General features: G+C 52.4%; 2 protein-coding genes across 2 annotated transcripts; both read left to right on the top strand.

The window, feature by feature from the left end:
- Window positions 1-285: 285 nt before the first annotated feature.
- Window positions 286-20964, top strand: EJ05DRAFT_498082 (uncharacterized protein; the record flags this gene model as incomplete). The annotated part of the gene is made up of 3 exons (XM_033746632.1): window positions 286-9976; window positions 10019-19356; window positions 19414-20964. The coding sequence occupies 3 exons, from the start codon at window positions 286-288 to the stop codon at window positions 20962-20964; spliced, it is 20580 nt and encodes a 6859-aa protein (XP_033602563.1).
- A 1510-nt stretch (window positions 20965-22474) lies between these two features.
- EJ05DRAFT_272981 (uncharacterized protein) lies at window positions 22475-23562 on the top strand. The gene is made up of 3 exons (XM_033740373.1): window positions 22475-22988; window positions 23062-23214; window positions 23337-23562. Exons 1-3 carry the CDS (start codon window positions 22621-22623, stop codon window positions 23419-23421), a joined length of 606 nt encoding a protein of 201 aa, XP_033602562.1. The 5' UTR covers window positions 22475-22620; the 3' UTR covers window positions 23422-23562.
- The last annotated feature ends 1049 nt before the right edge of the window (window positions 23563-24611 follow it).

The following is a 24611-nucleotide window of genomic DNA, read 5'->3' as shown; positions in this document are numbered from 1 at the left end:
TTGCTCTTCAAACTTTCCTGTCCATCCATCTTTGGAGCCTGCGCACTCTTTATTTTCTTTCCGATCGCGTCTCCGATATCTGCACATGCGTATGTATACATACTACGACCTAACGATATAACGAATTTCCCTTTGGAAGATACCCCGGCCATTGTTTGATCCATCATCACAAAACACCCATTTACCCCAGCGGAAGGTTTTGGGTTCCACCACAACGAGCGACCACAAGACTCGCCTTTTCCGCAGAGATAACCGAATATCCCACCCTCAATCCCCAAAATCATCATGTGGGGCAAAATCACAGGCAAGAGCGACAGTGCCTCTCAGGATGGCCGTCGCAAAGCCTCGTCGTCGGCGCGTCGCCGCGAATCCGTCGTATCCTCAAGCTCGACTCGGAAACCAGGCCGAAGCGAAGATAAACCCACTCCTACCTCTAGAAGTACCTATCCACCACCTGCGCCCGACTCCACCGTATCCTCTTACGCGACTGCTCCCGAGCTTTACCGTACTGCCGACAGTCGCTATGACTCCCTCCTCGAGACTGTGACTCGCGCGCGAACCGAATACGACGAGCGGTCTAGGATTGACGATGACACTCGGTCTACACGTAGTAGACGTGCTAGATCTTCGAGTCGTGAACGAAGGAAAGATCGCAAGGAAAGATCTCGTAGTCGAGACCGGGACGACAAAAAGAAGGAGAAGCGGAAGAGGGACGAGGCTGTTAGCAAAAGTACTCGGAAGGAAGGCAAGGGAAGTCGGAGTGAGATTGTCGACTCCCCGTCCATGCCACGAGCTGGAGACACGTTCTCCTCTCAAATTGCGACACCCGGCTTTTCACCTTTTCCCGGACAGGTGGGCGCACCAGTCTCGCCAGAGATTCGTCCTATTTCCTCCCACGTCACAGAGCAGTTTCCAGGACAGAACCCAACAGAGTATTCAGCACCCTTCCAGTCGCCGTTTGGTGCTGCTGCAGACTACTATGGCGACCAGGGGGAATCCGTCATGAGCCAACCAGGAATTCGGCCCAATCAACCAGTACCCAATCCTGATCCGCATCTCATGACACCTACTGCTACGAGCAATCCGCCACCTGAGACTGGCCAAGGCACCGCAAATGACTTCTATACTGGTAAAGTATCGCCAGTCTATCCAGGCCCCCCGAAACCTCCAAGACCCGGCAGTCAAAATATGCCTGGGACTTTCGAAGAAAGTCCCCCTCCAATCAAGCCCCCAAGGCCGTCATCTGGAAAACCCAGCAAAACAAGTTCCTCGAAGCCTAGCTCCTCGAGCAAGCCGAGCAAACCAGGTAAACCAAGTAAACCTGGAAAGGCCAGCAGCGCAGCCACGCTGGCTGGTGGAGCTGTACTTGGTTATGCAGTGGGCCATTCAAGCTCCCATGACCAATCAAGTTCTCAGTATGCGACCCTCTCTGGCAACCCACCCTCGACGTTCTACCAACAGGCCTCGACTGGCCCCGTTGGCAGCACCGATGCTTTCTCCTTGGAGGCGCATAATGGCGACTACAGTCATCCCTCTCCTGAAGCTACAATGGATCCTCACGGCCCAACAGTCACCGGGACACCTTCCAAACCAGGTAAGCACTCCTCCAACTCTCATTCTAACCCAGGATTGTATCCATATGCGGCGGCTGGACTTGCAGCGGGTGCATATGGGCTTCATCAACATAGCTCGCATCATCACAACTCGCTACCGTTGCCCGCAGGGGCCGCATACAACACTGCCAGACTTTCACCAGCGCCTTATGGTGCCAACGCAACGGCGACACACCAACGTCATGAACACAGAGGGCCAATCAGCAAATTTGTGGATTGGTGGAAGGACTACGAGGATGTGAGGAAGATGGAGGAGTATACCGAGTACATCGGCGTCTGTCGCAATTGCTTCGATCCCCATAGTAGCGTGCAAGACGCGCCGAGGAAGCATCACTATCACGGTCCGCCGCGAAGGCGCTCGAGCGAGCACAAACGATCTCGCGTCGACAAGGACTCTCGGTATTATTACTCCTCTGACAATGAGCGACGCAAAAGTAACAAAGCCGGCTGGATCGCGACAGGTCTTGCAGGTGCTGGCCTCGCCAAAGTTGGCAAATCCCTTTGGAATCAGGGTCGTGATGACTTTGATGATACGTATAGCGTGAAGTCTGGCAGATATTCATCGCGAATCCATACGGCTCGTAGCAGGAGTCGATCTCGAGATCGTAAGAGCCGCACTTCTCGTGGCATCGCTGGGGGGTATGAGTATGGTGGCTCGTCGCGCACGCATCGCGACAATGGCTTCACGAGCGACGGCAAGTCATACAAAGTAGCCCGACGCCCAGGATCGAGATCGAGAGACCGCAAAGATGAGCACAAGACCGTCCGACGCCATTCAAGATCTCGGTCGGGCTCTCGTTCCAGGAGTTATAAGGACGGTCTGATAGGCGCTGCCTTGGGAGGAGCAGTCATAGCTTCAGCTACTGGCAAGAGTACCAAACATCGCAGTCGGTCGAATTCACCGCACGGAGCTTTCTCCCGCCGGCACGATAGTAGCAGTGGTAAGCACCATAGTCAGGAAGGCCTCGGATCTGTGCTTGGACTTGACCACAAGGAGAAACACCGGAGTTCTCGGCGCTCGGATGCTTCTTCTTATGTAGACATCTCCCGGCCCTATCGTCGACCCTCTAACCAAGGCCTATTCGCTGGATTCTTCTCAACCCCCGAAAAGAAGCCCAGGGACCGCAAGAACCACTCACACCAGAAGACACGAAAGGGACTTTTCAATTTTTCAAACTCTTCGTCTTCTTCTTCGGATTCCGGACTTGCATACGGTGCGGGCTTTTCAAAGTCCCGCAAAGTGAAAGGTAGATCGTCCAACGAGAGACTCAACGCTACTTTAGTCGGTCTCGGTGCAACGGCTGCTGCTCTCGCTGCTGCCCAGCACAAGCGCGGGAAGTCCACCAACACTGGTCGCAAGCCTGAGGTCGTAGCTGTGCGTGATACGAAACGTCATCACTCACAGCGTAGTCAAAATCATCGAACCAGTCATGGGTCTGCTGGGGCAGACGAAGATGGATGGGAGTCGGCCTCTGACGTAGAACACGACGACTCTTCAAGTGTCAATTCCGGCCTTGCATTCGGCGAATTCGACTACAAAGGCAAAGGCAAAAGCACTGAAAGTCTGGTGTCCAACGATTCAGGTACCAACAAATGGCTCTGGCGTTGGGGCAGCAAGAAGAAGAAACGCCCAGTACCTCCAGCGTATGACTCTCAGCAGAGCTACGTCGGTCCAGGGACAGCTGGAATGGCAGTCGCAAATGTGGGAACGACGATTCACCGTCACGAGGGAGGGCTGAGTAGTACTAGTAGCGTCCCTACGATGCAGACTGTCTATCCAGTACCGACTTCTGACCCCTACAATTTCGATGTCTCTCGCAGCTCCAGTCTACCTATAGTCTCCAGACCCGACAATGTTCCCCTTCAGCAACCAAAACCAGTCGCACCTGTCAATGGCAATGTCCTCTCTGAATCTGCTTCACTTGTCCGACCAAATTCTTTTGGTAATTACACCCAACCGAGCGGTCCTCCTGTGTTCTCAAACGTTCCGACACCTTCATATCGCCACACGGAGAGCCCTCGCGACTCCAGAGATGACCGCGAGAATCGTCCTACACTTCCAAAGCGCGTAGCTTCTAGCCCCACGAGTAGCTCCTTCAAACGCGATGCTGCGATTGCGGGAATTGCGGGAGTAGCTGCTATTGCAGGCGCTGCAGCAATTTCACAGAAACGTCGTCAAAGTGCGCAGAGCCCGAGCTCCGTGAGATTTGACCTCAACAAAGAAGAGCGCGAGCGAGAGCACAGGAAACGAAAGGACGAGGATCGTGATGACGGTCATCTGAGCAAGAGACGCGAGACCGGCCGCCACGAAGAAATCGAGCGTGAAATCAGACTGGAACGTGAACGTATCGAGCAAGAGGAGCGCAAGTTGGAAGCGGCCAAATCAGCGGAACGTGAGAGAGCCCGGCGACAGCTTGAGGGCGAAGAGAGGCCACGCTCAGAAGGATACGACATTACTCGTCGCCGCGCAGACGAAGAGGCCCTCAGACGTCGGCGAGCGGAAGAAGACGAGCGGCTTGAAGCACAACGCCTGGAAGCTCAAGTATTCGAAGCGCAACGACTCGAGGCACAACGACTTGAAGCACAACGGCTCGAAACGCAACGACTCGAAGCACAGCGCCTTGAAGCACAACGACTAGAGGCACAGCGATTAGAGGCACAGCGACTTGAAGCACAACGCCTTGAAGCACAACGACTTGAAACACAGCGACTCGAAGCGCAACGGCTCGAAGCAGAACGGCTCGAAGCAGAACGTATCAATGAGCAAAGACGCAGAGAACGGGAACTTTACCTACGCGAAGAAGAAGAAAAGCAAAAGCGACGTGATCAGCTGGAGGCAGACGACCGCGCTCGGAGGGAGGAGGAGCGACGCGTTGAACTTGAACGCCAAGCCCGTGTTGCTCGGGAGTCTAGAGAGAAAGCTGACATGGATCGTGAGACCGAACGCATCTATCGCGAGCGGCAAGAGGCTGCTCGTTCTGCCGCTGAGCGCAGCAGTGCAGCGCAAAATGAGAGTGCTCGCCTCGAGAGAGAGTTCGAACAGAGCCGACTCAATCGTGAGCGTCTGGAGAAGGAACTCATGGGTGACGCATCCTTTGTAAAGCCTCAATCCACTGGTAGTACCGATAGGTCATGGAACATTGAAAATCGTGAACGGGAACTTCAAGAACGTGAAAAGAATAGCGATTGGAAAGGGGCTGCTGCTGTTGCCGGGATTGGAGCGGCTGCTACTGCGCTCGCCACATCAGTAGCAAGTTCGTCAAAATCAAAGGACTCTAACAGTAAAGACAACAAGGGAACTGAGAAGAAGAGTAAGAAGAGCAAGGCAAAGAAACGCGAATCGAAAGTTGAGTCTCCAAAATTCGCCGAGGACGAACATCCCGAAATGGATTTTGATAAAGACTACTTCGCAAAGAAAGATGCCGAAAAGGCAAAAGAACCAACTCACACGATGTCCGCGGATGATGTCGTAGATGATCTGAGCCAGAGATACCGCGAGGCAACTCCGAGCCAGGCAGATTTCTTTGCACCTGAAGAACTGAAAACAGCCTCACCATCCCACGTGTCTCGGTCGCCCGATGCGGATATCGAGATTCCCAAATACTCTGCACACGATACTAGATTTGCGGTCATAGAACCGCCACGGCAACCTCCTTACGACCTACCATACGCCTTCAGTACTGGAAATTACAGATCGTCCTCTGATACACATGGCGTGCCAGCGCTGAACTTGATAACACCTACTCCACCTGCCAGCAGAGCCACATCTGTTGCAAGTGGACTTTCTCGCTCACCCTCACCTGCCGCTTCTCCAATCGACGAGCCTACGAAGGTCGATGAATATGCATCAATCGAGGCAGCTGGATACGCATCAATGCCACCGAGAGGAGTAAGTTGGGGTGCCAATGAAACTCGCCACTATGTACCAGAGACTCCTGAGTCATCGCGGGATCAATTCATGTCTCAGCATGACCTTGATCGTCATGTGAAGAACAATACCCAGTCTAGCGAAAGCACTCGTCCAGACCCATACGCGACACAACATCAAGCATATACTTCGTCGAGCCCCAGTTCTTCACGAACCAGAGACGTTGCATATGAAGACTCTGCAAGCCCTGAGGCTGTTGTGTCTTCACGGCACTATGATCCCAGCGAGAAGGTCTATGAGTCTCATACACCAGAAGTCAAACCTGTTGTCATCGAGCCTACTCGTCGGGCATGGAGCGGAAATAGCAGTCTCTATCAACAACCATATGTGGAATCCTCATCCGATATTGGGCTGGAAACCACAAATACTCCGACAGATCCACTGAATAAAGACCGTGGCTTTGTCGAAGGTGAGGTTACAGAAGAGCCTGATGAATTCTTCGAAGCACGCGACATACAAATTCCTGGAGGTTTCATAGACGATGAACCCGAAGCTGCTCCTGCTCCCGACTCAGGACCTGCATTTGCCAAACCCCTTACAAAGAAAGAGAAGCGAAAGCAGGACAAGGCAAAGAAGCGGGATAGCGCCGATCAGACTTCGACGGCTTCTGACTCAGCTCCAACATCTGCGATCGACGAAGCCTCAACCTCAACCCGTGACGTGAAGTCATCTGCAGCAGCCTCAGATGACTGGGAAGCGTCCAGTAGTAAGAAGGACAAGAAGAAAAAGAAGCGTGCGAGCAGCGAAAGAGATATCCGAGACATTGAGCCTGGTGAAAGTAGCGGTCCGCGTGGAGGTGGAGTTGGCTTGGTTGACGCTGTTGCTGCCACGACTGCGGCAAGTGTTGTGGCAGGCGCCGTTTCTGCAGTCTTTAGCTCTGCTAGTGATAAAGCAAAATCTTCAGCGCCTAGTACCAGCGAGCGCGATGGAACGAATGGTCATGAGCAAGCATCTCTGCAGAACAGCAACAATTCTACTACGACCGAGGAGGAAAAGCGTCGAAGCATTCCAAGTAACGCTTTTGATGACCTCGAAGAACTCGCAGACGTCAAGACGCCCAGCAGGAAAGGGGGGAGTAAGCGACGAAGCAAGAACTTCAGCCCAACAGCATCTCCACTTCGATCTGAAGTTGGTTGGGATGATTACATTAGCGAGAAGCCTGCGCCGAGCACTGCTGGTCCTGTAGCAGACCCACCGCATGTGACCAGTGACCTACAGTCAGGTCGCTCTGTCTCCGCCGATCGAGATACAAAATCTGAAACCGCGCGATCCGACAATTATGAAGAGCGACGAAAGTCCTCAAAGCTCAAAGACAAAGAAGACAGTTTCTACGACGATGCAAGATCTGTAAAGTCCGAATCGCGTTACGATGATGAACGTGAGCGCCGCAGAGCTGAACGACACAAATCAGAAGAAAACGATTATGACCGCCGTCCTGCTCGCGAAGACCCTACCGTGGAAGACGAATACGACCGTCGACGCTCGAAACATCGTGAAATGAGTCCTGATGACCGTATCGCTGATGATGCAGATCGCAAGAAGAGACATAGGCGTCGTGAAAGCGAACGAGACAAGTCTCCATCACCTATCGATAAGCATAAGCGATCTTCTATTGCCTCCGAGCCAAGCTACCGGTATGACGACGACGATGACAAGAAAAGTAGTGGCAGACATCACAGGCGTCGGGAGAGTGAGAAAGGAAGATCTACATCTCCATCAGACAAGTACAAGAAGTCGTCAGCTGCTTCTGAACCTGGCGACTTGTACGAGAGCTCACACAAGTCCCGAAGAAAGTCGAGGCGCGATAACGGTGATTTTGACGATGCTGCCTCTGTCGTCTCCTCTCCTGCGAAATATGATGATGACAAGGAGAAGAAGAAAGGAGGCCTTTTTGGATTGCTTAGCGGACTGAAGTCGACTGATAGTCTCGCTAGCACGAGCAAGTCAAGATCCAAAGACTCACGATACGAAGAAGACGATCCCGACAAGAAGCGGAAGAAGAAGCATCGAAGCTCTACTGGAGGTTCCACATATGGGTCCGATGAAGACGACCGGAAAAGTGAGCGACGTGAGCGAAGACATCGAAGTTCTGTAGCAGGGTCTTCCTATGGGTCTGATGATGACGACCGCAAAGGCGAGCGACGCGAGCGAAGACATCGAAGTTCCGTTGCAGGATCCTCATACGGATCGGATGACGACGATCGCAAGTCCGAACGGAGAGAAAAGAAGAAGGGCCGTGATTCTCAAGACCAGTCTTTTTTAGGTGAGCGGGCGGTGGAGATAACTCAATTGCCCGTTAACCTCTCCACCACCCCGGCCGTAACAAAGCCGGTTCCAGAGTTTCACAGCATCGAAGACCTATATCAGGATCCATCTTATCCTGAAAGTGTTCCTCTACCTTCCAGCGGACCTCCATCGCCAGCTTCGATCAATTTGCCCCTTGCTGGAGACCTTCCACCTTTGCCAGCTTCGTCTCCTGACGAGCTCGCGGATCTGGAAACACCCCCTTCGTTGTCAAAACTGCGAGAGTCCTCAACTACCGCTGTTCCATTTCACTGGCTTCGCCGTCCACCTGCATCGCCCACCTATGCCAGGAGCGAATCGTGGAGTTCGTCCTCGGCGATGAGCCCTCCTGCATCGCTCCCGGAGTTTCATCGTCGACACTCGCGAGGCAGCTCCGCCGATATGAAGAGGCAGTCCGCAGAAAAGCACATCACTGAAATACGTCCACTATATCTTCTCGAGCGAAATGGGAAAGTACTTGAGCATGAGCCAGAATCGCTACCTAGCTTACCTCCAAGTGTACCTTCTAGTCGCAGCCCCTCACTCCAAGGCTCATCCGGAAACGAAAGCGCTGACAATTGGGAAAGTGCTGTTGAGCACCCAGACGAAAGCGGTTCGGAGTTCTTTCATAGTCCCGAAGGAAGCAAGCGAGGGGACGATTCTGTTGTAGGCCACGACAACACTGATGACTTTCTGGATAGCCAGCAGGCTACTCCAAAGGCGAGTGAATTCCCGTCTGATGTCAAGCGAATGATGCTCGGCGGCGACAATGATGGGAAGGACGATGAACAGGCGTTATATTCACATGCCATTCCACATACAGACTTAACTCACGCGTTGGCTGAAGAAATTTCGAAGCAAGGCGGCACAGACATGTCGATTCGCGACGCCCAAGAAAAGTCATTCTCGTCTGAGTCCTTAGAGGACGCTGCGACTGCTATTCTTATCGGTGGCTCCGCTGCAGCTGTTGCCCATGAGCTGCTGAAAGACCACAAAAAAGAAGACGTACCGTCGATGGATGTACATGAAACTCAGATCCCCTCTCAAGAGCTGCCAACTTCGGAGCAATCGAGTTTGCAAGAGGCAAAATGTGACATCGATGACTTCATGTCTGGGGAGCCTAATGATGAAGACCTTCATCTCGCCCCTACCAAGTCCGCTACCCAAGAGTCGGTGCCCCAAGCTCCCATCACCCCTTCACGCACATCCTCGAAGAAGAGCAAGAAAGGAAAGAAGGGCAAAGAATCCGTGTCCGAGCCTGGAGTCCCAATGGAAATGTCTCTCGCAGAACAACAGACCCTGAGGGAACAAGATGCCGCTTTTGGCGTCGACAGCTGGTACGAAGAGCCATCGACGCCTAAAACCCCAAAATCGGTGTCCGACGCCGAGAAGGTGCCTCCAAGCCCGACTGTTACATCAACGGTGCCTGATGCGCTCATGCGAAGAGACTCTGTCGGCAAAGGCAAGAAGAAGGGCAAAGCCAAGAAGGGCAAGCGTGGACTCTCTATAAGCGAAGATGTGATCCCTGAAAACTCGACCGAAGCTTCGCAGGGCTCTACATCAGCGGAAAACAACCAACCCACTCAAGATCAGGTTGCTGATGAGACGATAAAGGAAGATTTAGATGATACCAAGTCGAACCAACCCGATAGACAAGAGGAAGTCAAACCTGATGTTCCTGCTATTGCAGAAGAGGCAAAAGAAGTCTCGGCGTCCATACCTGAAGAGTCAGCTTTGTCGCAGATGACAGTATCTCAAGCTTCGCCCGTAGATACCAAGCTAGAAGAGTCACGCGAGCTCGACGATGTTTCGAAAGTGGAGACTTCGATACCACAGACCGAATCTCTTGCACAAACCCAAGACAAAGACTCCATGAAGTCTAGTACTTTACCCTCTACTGCTGTGGAAACGACCGACGCTGAGCCTGAAGTACCTGAAACTACGACGTCTAAAGCATCGAGGAAGAAGTCGAAGAAAGATAAGAAACGAAAGCCGTCCAGTCTTGAGTTTAGCGAAGAAGCAACCGTTCCACTGGATGTTACCATCTCCGCTGAACAATCAACATCTGACGTTGATCCAAGCGCCCTTGTCGTGCCTGTCGACCAGACTATCGACGATAAGTCATCAAGAGTGACCACGCCTGAAAAGCTTAGTGACGTCCACCAAAAGGCTTCAGAATCTAGTCTCACATTAGCCGATCGCGAACGAGATGATTCACAGACTCAGCAGTCTACAGGATCAAGCAATAATACTGCCACTGTCAGCCATGGATTCAACACGATACTGTCTGGCCAGAGTGGTTGGGGAGGTGCTCTTTTGGGTGGATGGTGGGCAAAGAAGAGCACACCGGTTGAGGCCTCTCAAGCAAAACCCGAGCCAAAGGGAGAACTTGTCTCTGCACAGGATCTCCCGGCTGCCGTAGAAACTGTGCAAGAGATCATGACGGATCAGGGAATTCCGACAACCAAAGATTCCACATCACCAGCAATTGACCATCAGCTTGCTCATGATGTACGGAACATGTCAGTCGAGCACAAGCCTGTCTCAAATGTAGATCGTCCCAGAGAGCCCGAACAAACCCGAGAACTCCTCGCAGAAGGCACAGACTCACTCTCTACTTCACTACCGCAAAATTTCGAAACCGAAGAAGAACCTCTCACAGCGCTTCCTCTTGAAAAAACTCAAATACTTCCAGAGAGTGGGGCTACCCCCGGTCCTGATGTGGACGAACTGAAAAGCGGGGACATCGTTTCTGAAAATATCGACAAGTCATTGCCCACGAGTAAGGAGGCTGAAAGTAAGACTGCAGCCCACGATGATGAGTCTCTGATCGCCAATCCGGACGGCACAACTTCTGCAATCGCCGCAGCCGATACGGTGGAAATACCCGATGAGGCCAAAACCCTGGAACCGTCTTCCATCATATCAAGTGATGAAGTCTCTACAGCCCAGCAGGCGTCAGCGCTCGTAGTTCTGTCAGATCCGTCAGCCGAAACCACACCAAAAGACGATGTAGCTGATGACGAGTGGGCTTCGAAGTCAAAGAAGAGCAAGAAGGGCAAAGGAAAACGTAAAACAGTTACCGAAGAACCCGTTGGCACTACGCCGGCTGCAAGATCAGATACACCGTCAGAGCCATCAACTGTGACAAATGTCGAATCTCACGAAGTAGTTGAAGAACAAGCCAACCCTTCCTCCGCCACGGCTCAAACTCCCTCAGGTGAAGATTCTCCGCGTAGCTCTGAGAAGCAGCTAGACAATAGCACTACGGCTGTCAGCGATGACTTGGGAGCTTCTGCCAAGAAGAAGGGTAAGAAGAACAAAAAAGCTAAAGCCCAAAAGGGTTCTGTATCCTCCGAGGCAGCGGTCCAGCCAGAGCCCTTACCTGCAGCAAGTTTGGTTCATGATCCTATCCCGACTGACCTACATGAGCCGACACCCAACAGTGCAGACTTGTCGCGTTCAGAGCAAGCCGAGGATCTCTCTGGTGATGTAGTACAGACTGACAGCGGCGCTGCGACTGAGCCCGAACAGCGTATAGAGAATGACGAGTCTCAAAAGATTGAAGCTGCACTGCCTGTACCCGGCGAAGATCCAAGTCCCCCAACGGACAATCAGTCGATTGCTCAGGATGACCGGGAAGAGACCTCGCAAAAGCCAAAGAAGGGCAAGAAAGGAAAGAAGAACAAGGCATCCGGTACAACAACACCAAAAGATTCAGCAATCGAAGAGCCAATAAATGCGCCCAGCGATCTCAGCCAGGACACGATACTTGCTACTACAATTCCTGTGGTTGCCACAGCCGCAGAGGCGACCGAACAGCCTGCTACTTCTGCTGAGACTGCCGATGTTCAACCAGATGAATGGGGAAAACCGACCAAGAAGGCCAAGAAGGGGAAGAAAAACAAAGCCAATAAGTCTGGCACAGATGTAGCAGACTCAACGATGGATCCGGTGCCTAGTAATAGCACACCGGCAGAACCCCCTTCTACTCTCGACAAGCCTGCTACGTCTGACTCCCAAGAGACATTAGACAAACCTTCAATTATCGGCGATGAAAGTATTCAAGCTGACCACGATGCTCTCGAAAACACTGCCCCTGAAATTACTAAATCTTCCTCTCCTGCATCAGACCTGCCTCAAGAAGAGCTACCACAGCCCATCGAAGACAAAGATGCCGAATCGACCGTGGTCGAGTCAGAAGTCGTACCAGACACAGCGGATACGCAGGCCGAAGCTGGTGCTATCACGCAGTCTGAAAGTATAACCGACCGAGGTGCTGTCACCGAAGTCCCAGTCGCCACCGAGGCAGCATCGTCGAATGATCAGCCGGCACAGTCCGATCCGATCGAGGAGGAATGGCCTACGACAGCAAAGAAAGGCAAGAAAAATAAAAAGGGCAAGAAGAAGTCTATGTCTGGTACACAGACACCGAGTGAAGAAGTCCCAGTTCAGCAGGATGCTCCTCTACAACAGCAAGATGCTCTTCGCGACCAAGACAATTCCTCTAAACAGCAAGACACGCCTGTCCACAAGCAAGACGTTTCACTTGAACAGCAAGATGTTCCTTCCGAGGACCAAGACATTACCCCTGAACAGGAAGACGTTGCTCTAGAACAGTCGTTATCCGCCCAGTCAGATGTAAATGTAGAAGTTCCCAAGGTTCAGGTATCCCCCCAAGATGTTGACTCATCAGTTGCAGTGATGAGCGACATAATGCCAGATCCACAGTCCGACCCTGTTGATGGTAACGATGACCACCGTTTGATTAGAGAACCTGAAACGTACGAACTACCAGCATCCCCAGATCTAAAGGCTGCCCAGACCATTCCCCAAGATCCATTCGTAGCTGAGTCGCAGAACCCTACAGCCGAGCCCGATATTCAGTCCCAGCCGTCTAAGAAGAAGAAGAGCAAGAAAGGCAAGGCGTCGAAGCGCGGCTCCATTGCTGATGAGCAAAAACTTGAAGAGACTTCAGTTCCTATCGGCTCGCAGGAAGATGCCAATCCTTTGGCTGGAGAAGTCGCAACGGACGAGAAGATTCCTCATGATACACAAGAAATGTCTACTATGCCAGTGCCCGAGGAGAGTTCTGCTGGAACTGAGGATACGTCAAAGGCTAATGCGTCGAGCAAGAAAGGAAAGAAAGCAAAGAAGGCGAAACGTGGCACCACAGCAATAGCGTCTCCGATTGTTGCAGAAGACGCCGCTGCAGAAAAAGCTGTTGCGGAAGAAGCTGCTACAGAACAACCTGTCAAAGAGGAGGCTGTTAAGGAAGATATTCCCGGAGAGCTGCAAGATCCTAGCACTCTTGACACCACATCGGCCTCTCAAACAAAAACAGATGCGAGCGCCACCGTTGGGCCATCACCAAATGAGCTGCCCGCAAAGGACAATGCGCCCGAGAACCCTTTGCCGTCCTCTATTGACACGGCTGTGCCCGTAGAAGCAGTTGAAGCGGTGCCCATGGCTAAAGAGAGTGCTGAGAGCCAACCTACCGAGACCTTGCTAACCGACACTGTTGTACCTATCGAAACAGTTCCTGCGGTCCCCGAAAATCCTGCCGAGAACATTTCGCCCGACGGCCCTGAAACTAAAGATGAATCTGCTCAGAGCCCTGAGCAGGTTGAAGATCAAGTCGCGGACAACACATCCACTACTCCTCTCGATCCCCAAATTGAAGATTCTATTGCTCCCGTACCGAAGAAAACTAAGAAAGGAAAGAAGGGCAAACGCAGCTCTGGCTTTGTTACCCCTACGGAGCCGGACGTTTTGTCGGCAGAGATCGCGCCTGTACATGCAGAGTTAAGCATAACCGAAAATCCAACTCCTGTCACACCCACCGCTCCAGACGGACCCAACTTGGACGAGGAGGTGGCCGAAGCACCCAAAAAGAGCAAGAAAGGAAAGAAGAACAAACGTAGCTCTAGCCTTGTTGTGCCTCCGGAACCGGAGACCTCGCTAGCTGATACCGCGTCTATTCCTCAAGAGTCAAGTACCACAGAAGATGAGCCAAGTAAGTCCACGCAGACTGACGACAAGATCGAACCCGAGCTTCAAGAGCAAGGCACGACCGACGAGAACTACCCAACGTGCCCTCTTGACACCGTCGTTACAGATGTACCAGTTGAAGGTTCTGCAGACTCCACGGAAGGAATGTTGCACCATGGCCCTGACGTTTCGGTACCTGAGTTTACTATTGCCACGCCTGTTCCGGTAGAGAACCAACCTTCCGACTCTGACATGAAGAAGGACGATTTACAAGATCTCGATTCTAAGCAAGCTTCTGCCGAAATAACTCGTGATGATCTTACAGAAGGCCTAGATGCTGAGCCGATAGACAAAGCTGAGCTTGACGCTTTCATGCGTGCAAAAAATTGGAACGAACCTGCGGGAAATTCTTTGACTTCGACGGTGGAGCAAGGCCAGAATGATGCAGACGAACACTTCCACGCTCCAGTTGAAGATGCGCAACAGACAAGAGAGCCTTCCGAGCCTGCGCCTGGGCCTGTCGAGCTCACACCAGAAGCCGCCAAGCCAGCTGAGACTGCGGCGGAGGACATATGGGCTGAACCTCCGAAAAAAGGAAAGAAATCAAAGAAGGGCAAGCGCACGTCTACCTACGATACCGCTGTCGACATACCACAAGAACAAACAGAGGTACCCAGAGCCACAATTACTGAGGGTAAAGAGATGATCTCTCAAGAGGCTAGCTCTGTCCCGGTGTCCGTCCAGAGTGCTGGCGAGGCTACGCCAAGCGTCCCCTCTGATAAACCTGTCGATAGTCTTGCGGGGCCTGATCCCGAGCCAGAAGATACCAAAGCTTCAACATCGAAAAAGAAGAAAGGGAAAAGGGGGAAGAAAGGTAAACAAAACGAGCCAGATACAAGCATGGAACCAGAGCCTGCGCATGAAACTTCCAAACCTGAGCCAGAAGTGACTACGGTGGACCCTGTGCAAATTCCTTTGCCAGTGGAAGACAACTCTTCACTCTCGTTCGTGGAAGACTCACAAGTCGCTACCGAACTTCAGGATTATAAGGCTACGGAAGAGACAGGTTCACTTCTTCGTCCCGCAATCACAGAATCAAATGAAACACCGATCAAAGAAGAAGACGAGCCACAAGTCTTAGCAGCTCTCACAGATCAGGCTAGGTCCAATTCGCCACCAAATATATCCTCCGTGGACCAACCAACTTCTGAAATTTCTCGAACCACAGGGGAGGAGTCAGTCCCGCAGCTAGGGGCCTCTGCTTACACAGAAGAGCAATCTTTACACCCAGCTAATGACATCGAAGAGGCCAATCCTGTTCTGCCTACTGCAACGCCGCTTGCCGCCGAAATACCTGCTTCTGAATCTGTCACTTTGGATGAGCAAAAGCAGGATCAAGAGCCTCGGTCAGGACCAACCATAAGCGACCCATGGGGCTTGGTAGCTGCTGCTGTGAGGCCTTCAAGTCCGACACGCGATCTCAATTCCCCGAGTTCTTCCAACGTTCCCGCCCCCGTCGAAGCGACCAATGCAGATGCTTCTGATACACTTGATCAGGTTACGATCCCAAATGATGCCGCGATCGAAGCACCCACGAAGAAAAGTAAGAAGGATAAAAGGAAAGGGAAGAAGAACAAAGAAACCCTTTCGGAGACTGCTGAATCTTCCGAACAGGCCGGGAATGATTTAATGGCCAAGACTTCCGATACAGTTAAAGAAACATCGGAAGTCATGCAGCCGGTTGTCGAAGAGCCTGCGATCTCGAACATCGAGGCAAATCCAATTGAGACAGTCCAAGAAGATCTTCCGTCGGCCAGTGTTAGCAGGACATCCAGTAAAAAGGAGAAGAAGAAGTCCAAGAAAACAAAATCGATATCCTGGTCTGAGCCTGAAGTCCCTACTGATGCACCTGATTCTCAATTAGTGGATCAGCGGAGCAGTGAAAAGGCTGTTAAAGTGGATGAAGACGTAACTGTGGAACCTACCGCTGACTCCCTATCTGCGTCCACACATCAAGACTCGGGCTACCATAGTCGAGTTTTGCCTGATGAAGTCACTAAAGACTCGAACAGCTTGGAAACTTTGACGCAACCCGAACAAGAAGCTCCAGTTCCTGTGAAACGCAGTCCATCTCCGAGCGATGTTGACTTTGCGGCCACTGTCGCAGCAGGTCTAGAAGACGCTGGCTTTAATTCTAATATAATTACGACAGATCCTAGTTTTCTCCAGCGTTCTCCTCCACAGTCCGCCATCGAGCCTGAAGCGGAAGAGTTATTCACTACGACATCAAAGAAGAAGGCCAAGAAAGGCAAAAAGAACCGTGGTAATTCTCAAAATGAGTTCAGTGCCTCTCACACTCCCGAGCAAGGCGAGGCGAGCATATCTTCTCAACTCGATGTACCCTTGCCAAGCGATTCGTCTTTTGATGCCATTGTTGCTGCAGGTCTTGCTGCTGCAGGACTCAGCACGGCGTCTGGAAGGTCGTCCCCGGCTGAGGCGTTACCAATTGAGCCCGAGGATGGCTCATGGATGAAAAGGCCGAAGAAGAAGAAAGGACGCAACAGTCAGCCTGTGACGCCACAAGAGCCTGTCTCAGCTGAGCTGAAGGATGCACTGGATAATGTAGAATCCTTGACACTCGATGCCCCCAAGAAAGGCGATGTTGAACATCCCATTGCCGAAACGCAAGTAGAGCCCGAAAACGATTCTACAGCGGTCAACGACGTCGTACAAAACCATCCCGCGCTCGAGGATGAACAACAAATGAAAATACCTGTTGAAGACGTATGGAGCCCTGAGCCAATCAAGAAGAGCAAAAAGGGAAAGAAAGGCAAGAAAGCTCAACAAGAATCGCTTAGCTCCAGCACTTCCGACGCCATCGAGTCTATTTCGCCGAAGAACATCGTTGATTCGACCATTGATGCAACTGCCGAACCTGCGAGGGCTAAGGGGGACCAAGTCGACATGCCGCAAGAAGCTATTGAAGGGCATACTGCCTCATCTGACCAAGTAATTAGCACTCAGGATCTCCTTCCTACAGAGGCGCAGTCTGAATTATCAAGAGAATTTGAGACACCCTTGGAGACATCGACCACGGATAAATCGCAGACAGAGGTCGGGGAACCTTCAAAAGCATTCGACTGGGCCGAAGAAATGGAAAATTTTGAAGCTGCTTCTACCGCTCTGGGGAGTAACATTCATTCCACCGAGGTTCCTCACGAGGGCGGTCTAGATACTCCAAAAGACTTGGTTGTCGAAGCAGAGGACAAGGACAAGGAATTGACAACAAACCCGAAGGGCAAGAAAGGCGAGAAGGGCAAGAAGGCACAAAAGGCGCAAGAGTCGGGATCTGCCACACCTGTAGAAAAGGAAGTGGATGAAGCCGCCTTTGGTTTAGACGTACAATCGACCACCGCTGAGAACAAGGCTCCGGAAGAGTCCATACCTGTCGAGCATGATTACCTTGCAAGCTCTATACCCTCCAGAAAGTCAAGCAAGAAAGGGAGAAAAGGAAAAAAGAACAGCGGCTCGGTGACACCTGCAACCGACGTGCTCGACACGGCAAAAGACATAGGAGTGGGAGCTGCAATAGGGGCAGCGATTTCGAAAGTCTTGGAAGATAAAGCTCGAGAGCAAGACGTCGAGCCAAAGGATGAACCGTCAAAGGCATCGACTGAGAAACTCACCGCTGAAGACGGTCCACGAGCGCGCTCACCTTATGACGAAAGTGCGAAACTGAAACCTAGTGGATCCAAGATTGCAGACCTCTTCCCCGGAGTAGAACGCGTCAAGCGCCGCGCACCAGCATCAGTAACGGCACTCGAGCCGAAGGAGAAACGCGTACATCTACCCGAGAAGACACCGGAGGAGAGCACGACGACTGGCTCCACGGTCGATAAAAAGTTATCAATATCAGGTGAAGTAAATGCACCACTAGAGCAGGCAGTCTTGGCAGTTCCAGAGTCGGAGCTTCACAAAGTACGAAGTGATCGCAGTCTAAGGGACGTCCAAGAGCCGTCCTGGGAATTCCCAGCTGAGACGCGGGACAGTGCCTTGCATATTGATGACTCCCCTACCATAGCGTCAGGCCCAACTAATGAAAACACGGTCCGAGATAGTGGGTATCACGATACGCCACTGACACCGACGGTGGACCCGACAGGTAACAATGTTGAAGGGAACAGTATGGAGCGACAAGGAAGGCCAGAGGTCAAGGACGAGTTGAACAATACAATAGAGCAAAGAACGCCCGAGTTGATGACCACCCCTCCGGCGGAAACAGATGTATTTCACGATAAATCAAACAACAACAGTCAGGTTGGGTGGGAGTTGCCTGTGAAGAAGAAAAGACTTTCGCACGAATCTTCAGCAGCACTATATAACAGTCCTAGCGAGGAAAACATGACACCACAGAAATCCATTTCCCGGGCTGTAGAAGAAGAGAGTCCTCAACTTCCTAGTGGAAGTCCAGGTATGACGACACCTTCCGCCGTTGACTCGACTACGAAGCAGCGTGCCTCGTACTTGTTTAAATCATCACCTTCTGTTCAATTTGGAACGCCCACTGAGTCACCTGCTACAGAACGAATGCGAGAAACGCCACCCCAACGCGCAGTATCACCACCATCATTCCCAGCCAGCCAGCATCGTATCTTACCAAGCATCGAGCAACAAGATGTTTCGATGGACTCGCCACTCAAAGGCGAAGAGGGGTTGCGGTCAGTATTTGGGGACGGTTCTACGATTGATGTCGAGCGACAAGCATACACAGCTACACCAACTCGACACTTACGATCCCCCAGCGTGCCCCTCGACACGATCCGCGAATACAGTCCGGATGATTCGCCGTTAAGCAAGAAGAACCGGGACATTAGCGATGTCGGTGCACCGGAAAGAGGAGTCAAGTCACGTAAAAAGGTGCGCGCGTCGTTACAGGAGGAGCAGGTGTCGCAGTCACAGCAGCGGTCACCTCCCCATACACCACTTGGCAAGTATCAGCGTGACATTTCGCCGCTATCAACAGATGAAATCATTGAGTCGATGCCATGGCCTGAGATTGACGAAGAAAAGGGGATTGTTGGGACGGACCGACATCTCACACTCAGTCCGTTGCGTGGATCACTCTCACAACGCCACTCACGGTCAGCCAGTGGTGACTTTGATCCAGTCAAGCCGTCGCCCCGGATCGCATCGCCGTTGTCTGCGGTCAGCGAGAGATCGGGAGGCAGTAGCAGCAAGTACAAGACTGCTGAGCATCTGCGACCCCTGAGTTCAGTCAGCAATCGATCAGCCACTCCGCCTTTACGACGAGTGGACAGGAGCGTGTCAGGTGACCTAAGAGCCCAAGCCCGATTAAGCGAGGCAGGACCGAGTGGTGGCGGTGGTGGCGGTGGTGGCGGTGGCAGTAGCGCTGGACCCTCGATCGCAAAACCACAAACACCATCACCTCTCGACAAAACAACAAGCACCGCACGCGCATCCACCTATGATCCCAGGAAGGATAAGGGTAAGGGTCGCGCCATTGAGATGGACGATGTCTACGTAAGTTTTGCTCGCCAAATATATTTGATGGAAAACACAGAAGCTGACGCGCCTTAGGAGGGATTGGGCCACGTGCAGGCCTCGCCAATGTCGCCGACGCGACCACCCAGCGTGCGCAAGCGACAAAGCATGCAAATTATGGATCTCGAGGCACAAGTTCGTATGATGGAAGCCGAAAACCAAAAGTTGCAGGAAGCCCGACGCGCCGCCGAGGAAAACATCCATCACTCCGTCCAACAACGTGCTCTCGACCACCAAGTCATCTCTGAACAGGTCCAGGCACGTGACCAGGACATCCGTGCCAAAGATGCCGAAATTGCCCAACTTACGGAAACGCTGCGGGCCATGCAAGAAGAGGTCCACCGCCTGACTCTCATCAACGATCAGTTGACCGAGGCCAATCGCAACCTCACCGCCGACACCAACGAACGCTATGCGACGCTGCAGGCCGAGAGCTCGCATGCGAACAAGGAATGGCAAGCATCCATCCTGGCCTTGGAAGCATTGCGTGCCCAAAACGAACGAATGAAGTCGAGTTACGAGACTGTTGTTCGCGGTGAGATTGAATCGCAACTGTCGGAGAAGAACGCCGAGATTCAACGACTGAATGGCGAGCTGCAAGCTGCGCTGGTGACAATCCAGCGCACCAAATCCAAGATTCTGTCAACAAAAGAAGGCGAAAGCTTCCTCACCGTGCGTGACGAGGACTACTTTGATACGGCCTGTCAGAAACTCTGCGAAAGAGTCCAGGGCTGGGTCCTGCGCTTCTCCAAGCTCTCGGACAAGCGTAAATGCCTCTTGTCCTCGCAAATCAATGACGAGAAGACCGAAGGCCGGCTCGACAACGCCATCCTCGACGGATCTGAAGTTGACGTGTTGTTGGAAGACCGGCAAAAGCGCCGCGATGTCTTCATGAGTGTAGTTATGACCATGGTGTGGGAATTCGTCTTTACTCGCTATCTTTTCGGCATGGACCGCGACCAGCGGCAAAAGCTCAAGGCGCTGGAAAAGCAATTACAAGAAATCGGGCCACAGCGTGCAGTCGCCCAATGGCGCGCAATCACCCTTACACTGCTCAGCAAGCGTGCAGCATTCCAAGAGCAACGCGCACAGGACACGGAGGCTGTGGTGCACGAGATTTACAGCACGCTCGCGCGTCTACTACCACCACCACGCGACGCTGTCACGGGGATCCAAGAGTCGCTGCGCAACATCCTCAGACTGGCAATCACGCTGTCGATCGAAATGCGCAGCCAGCGTGCCGAATACATTATGCTACCGCCACTGCAGCCTGATTACGACGAGCACGGCGAGCTTGTGCGCAAGGTGCACTTCAACGCCTCGCTTATGAATGAGCGGTCGGGCGAGACGTCATCAAACGAAGAACTGGAACAGCGCGGGGCGGTTGTGCGACTGGTGCTGTTCCCGCTTGTGGTCAAGAAAGGGGATGACAATGGAGAGGGCGAGGACGAGATTGTCGTCTGTCCGGCGCAAGTGCTTGTCGCACGGCCAAAGGAGAAGAAGGTGGTGAGGGTGATGAGTGGAGCATTGAGCATGGGAGGCGGGAATGCCAGTACCATGAGCGTCGACATGCGGGACGCATTGTGAGGAGGAAGGCCTAGGGAGAGCAAATCACGAGTTTTCTTGAGCCTGTGTTTTTACGGCCCTTGGAGTGGCATAGTCTTTTTTTTCCATTGTTGTTGTTGTTGGTTGGTTTTTCTTTCTTGTATTGCTTGCCTATTGCTGCGGGATTCGAGCGGGTTGCATATATATATATACTCACTAAGGGTGTGTTGGGACTTGGATATCCGCATGATGAGTGCGTGGTTAATAGACGGCTGTCCTTTCAAGTTCATACATTTATGAACACTGACGTGACTATATCTTTCATTCGTTCAGTCGTGCTGCTCACGAATTAATTGCTGTTTCGCCATCTCTAAACAGTGGCCGAGGTAAGTTTAACGTTGTGACCACTCGCCGAGTCGCCTTCAATAAACCCTGAGGGGGCAGGCGACAAGGCAACAAGGTTGATGCCTGGACGGCAGCCTTACCTTAAACCTTGACGTAGTTACTAGTATTACAGAAAGCGCGACCCGATGACTCGTGACTTCCACTTTTCGACTTAAGATTATGTCCAAAACTCTCTTGAATCGGTCCCAGACTTGACGCACCCTTTATACTTTACACGTTTATTACCATTATAGTTTACGTAAATTATCCATCATAATTTCCGCCCTGTCATCTTTACCCGTCAGAACTACCGAGTGAAAGGGAGACGAAGAATGGATGATGATGACTACGAGGGACGACGGACAAGTCAATTGATCCATGCTTCCATGCCTCATCATTATGCTGCTACTGGCTTAGCTAAACTCTCTCATTGCCTGCTTGCTACTCGTCATCGCGCTTATTTTCCCCAGTCGCTGTCGTCGTCGGGCTGCACCACCAAATGCCCCTTGACAGATGCTGATGGTCCCTTGGTGGATCCTGCTACAGACAGGGCTACGGCTTGACAACACATCAATTGACAACACTCGCCCTCTACCACCACTCTCCTATCTACCACTCACTTTCAATTGCAGCATACTCCGCTTGCATCACCGCTCACTGCTTTGACCCATTCTGCGCCTGTTCTTAGCCTGCCGTCTCCGTTTTTGTGTGTGCCTCTGTTTCTGGCTCGGCCCTCTCACCATCATTTCGTTTCCCCCTTGTCATGCAAGCCTATTCCCATTTCCCATTCCCGCCACTTCTGTCCTTCGTGCCCGCCGCCCAACGCTAACTTGTCCTCTAACTGATACGAACTTCTGTCTCGTCCTCTTAGGCCCTGCCCGGGGACCAATTGTTGCTTTCCAATTGCCGTGGACATGCATCTGGCCGTGGATCCGCATGCGTCTACGCCCGAGGCCACCCAAACATGCACCCCCTTCTCTGGCCATTCACTCGCCGCCGCGCGAGCGGAGCCTTCTCTCATAGGTTACTCACTCATGCCGCTCTATCACTGTTTTGAGCGGGGGCTTCTCGTCGAGAGCGGAGGGTAGAAGGGATCAAACGGATGCCCCCGATCAGTCAATCCTTGCTCTAGCCGGTCAGTGTAGCTATAAAAGGGCCTCACTCTGGCTTGATTTCTTCGTTTCCTTCTTCTTCTTCTTCTCTTTTCAATTGTCCAAATTCATAGTCAATTCCTTGTCAAGACCTCATCCACTTTCCATCATCCACCTTGTCCTCCTTCATCTCCAATCACACAAGTCACATCACCTCTCCATCATGACGTCCAACCAGACCTACTACTCCTATCCCTCCGCGCCCGTCCCCATCAGCCAGCAGCCAAAGCAGCAGCAGCAGCTACCATACTACTACCCCAGCTACCCAACCCAGCAAACCGGCCTCTACAGCCGCCTCTCCATCTCCCCGCCCGAAGGCCCCGACAGCGGCACCACCTCCGGCGTCGCCTCCTACGACCCCTCCGCCGCCTCAAACAGCAGCTATGCCGGAAGCGCCAGCGACTACGACTCCTCCGCCTCCAGCAGCAGCGGCGCCGCGAGCGTCGATCTGCTAGAATACATGGGCGACCGTCTCCACGGCGCGTACGACCCTATCCCCCTCGACCGCTCGCTCGCCCAACAGGCCCAAACGTAACGTTTCCCCCACACGAAGTTCCCCCCTCCCGGAATCACGATTGCTAACATACAGAACGTGCCCAAACAGCTCCGGCCAATTGAACGCAAAGACACAGGAATTGCTCCAGCTGCAGGCACTCGCCCGGAGCCGTCTCGCGGCCGCACAGGCTAGTTTCGCGGACGGCATCAAGGCTGCGAAGGAAGTTCAGCGCGATCTCGAGTGGACGCAGAAGCGTGTATCGTACGTTGTTGTTTCCCCCCTTTCCCCCCCCCTCTTTCCCCCTTTCTCCCGTTCCCCAGAATCCAGCTTTATATATGGATACAATCAGCGACTAATGCAGGACTTTTTTTTTTTCCCATCAGATCCATCAATCAGCGCGCGGCGAAGAAATACCCGGATCAATACGCCCGAGCATCTGCGAAATATCCTGCTCCGGTCGATTACTAGGACCTGTTCTTGACACGGAACCCCCTGAAAGTCACGGCCGGCTTATGATTTTTCCACCCCAACGACGACGTTAACGATTTTCTTTTCTCTCTGGGTGTATGTGTCTCTCTCCCTCTCTCTATCTCCCTAAACCGCGGCCTCCGGGCGGGAACCCCTTTCTTCTTCCCCCTTCTCCGCGCGCCGAAAAGCAATAAAATCACTCACTCGCCGTACTTTTGATACCCACCAACTTCTCCCATCTCCCGCCTCCAGCCCCTCGCCTTTCTTTCTTTTTTTTTGTTTCAGGGAGGGAACAAAAGAAAAAAATGTATATTTATATCTGTTCTTTTTACCAACAAGCTTTTCATGTCTGCAAATTTTGTCTTTGACTTGGGCACGCACGTCTCCTTGAATTTTTCACTCCCACTCCGGCCCACTCCGCCATTTGACCGCAAATGCAAATGCAAGTAAAACACACACACACACACACACACACACAAACCTGCATGACATGCCAGGCACATGAAATCCCCCCCCCCCCCCCCCAACAGCGATCCACCTCCACGCATACGCATACTGACAGCGGACCGGCCCGCGAGACGCAAACGCGCGTCTAACTCCGAGGATAGGATCCGATCTAATGCGGAAGGAGGGGGCGCGTTCCTGCGTCTCGTTCCGCTGCTCCCGTTCTTCCGTTCTGCCGCTTCCTCCCGGCGCCGCGTTTGGGGTGAAGGGGGGGGGGTGAAGGGGGGGAGGATGTGGTGTGTGATAGGATGTCGTGGGCTGTGTAGACGTGAGAGCCCATGTAGCTGTGATGGCCCATGGAGACGGAATAGCCCATGTAGCCGTGACAGACCCTGGCATATAGACGTGACATACAAGCATCCATAGCCCAGCCTAGCCTACTTTCCCCTATAACCGTTGGGGGTTTGGCTTGTTTTATGATACTTGTACTTTCTGTACGTGCTGAGTGTACTGAGTGTACCGAGCCGGGAGTTTGGGTGGTATGTTACGGTACAATACGATATAATACGGTTTGATACGGTTTGGATAGTAAGGGGGGAGGGAGAGGGATATAGAGACGGAGGGTACCGGGAGAGGCAGGGAGAGAGGGGTTATGTATGTATGTATGTATGTATGTATGTATGTATGTATGTATGTATGTATGTATGTATGTATGTATGTATGTATGTATGTATGTATGTATGTAT

The sequence above is a fragment of the Pseudovirgaria hyperparasitica genome (assembly GCF_010093815.1).
Source record: "Pseudovirgaria hyperparasitica strain CBS 121739 unplaced genomic scaffold EJ05scaffold_4, whole genome shotgun sequence".
Taxonomy (NCBI): domain Eukaryota; kingdom Fungi; phylum Ascomycota; class Dothideomycetes; order Acrospermales; family Acrospermaceae; genus Pseudovirgaria; species Pseudovirgaria hyperparasitica.
This window is presented reverse-complemented; position numbering and strand designations above follow the sequence as displayed.

Excerpts from the sequence above, each read along its gene's own strand:
- EJ05DRAFT_272981 (XM_033740373.1), top strand. The coding sequence starts at position 22,621 with ATGACGTCCAACCAGACCTACTACTCCTATCCCTCCGCGCCCGTCCCC. Across the intron at positions 22,989-23,061 it reads CTCGCCCAACAGGCCCAAAC|CTCCGGCCAATTGAACGCAA; the intron begins GTAACGTTTCCC and ends GTGCCCAAACAG. Across the intron at positions 23,215-23,336 it reads TGGACGCAGAAGCGTGTATC|ATCCATCAATCAGCGCGCGG; the intron begins GTACGTTGTTGT and ends TTTTCCCATCAG.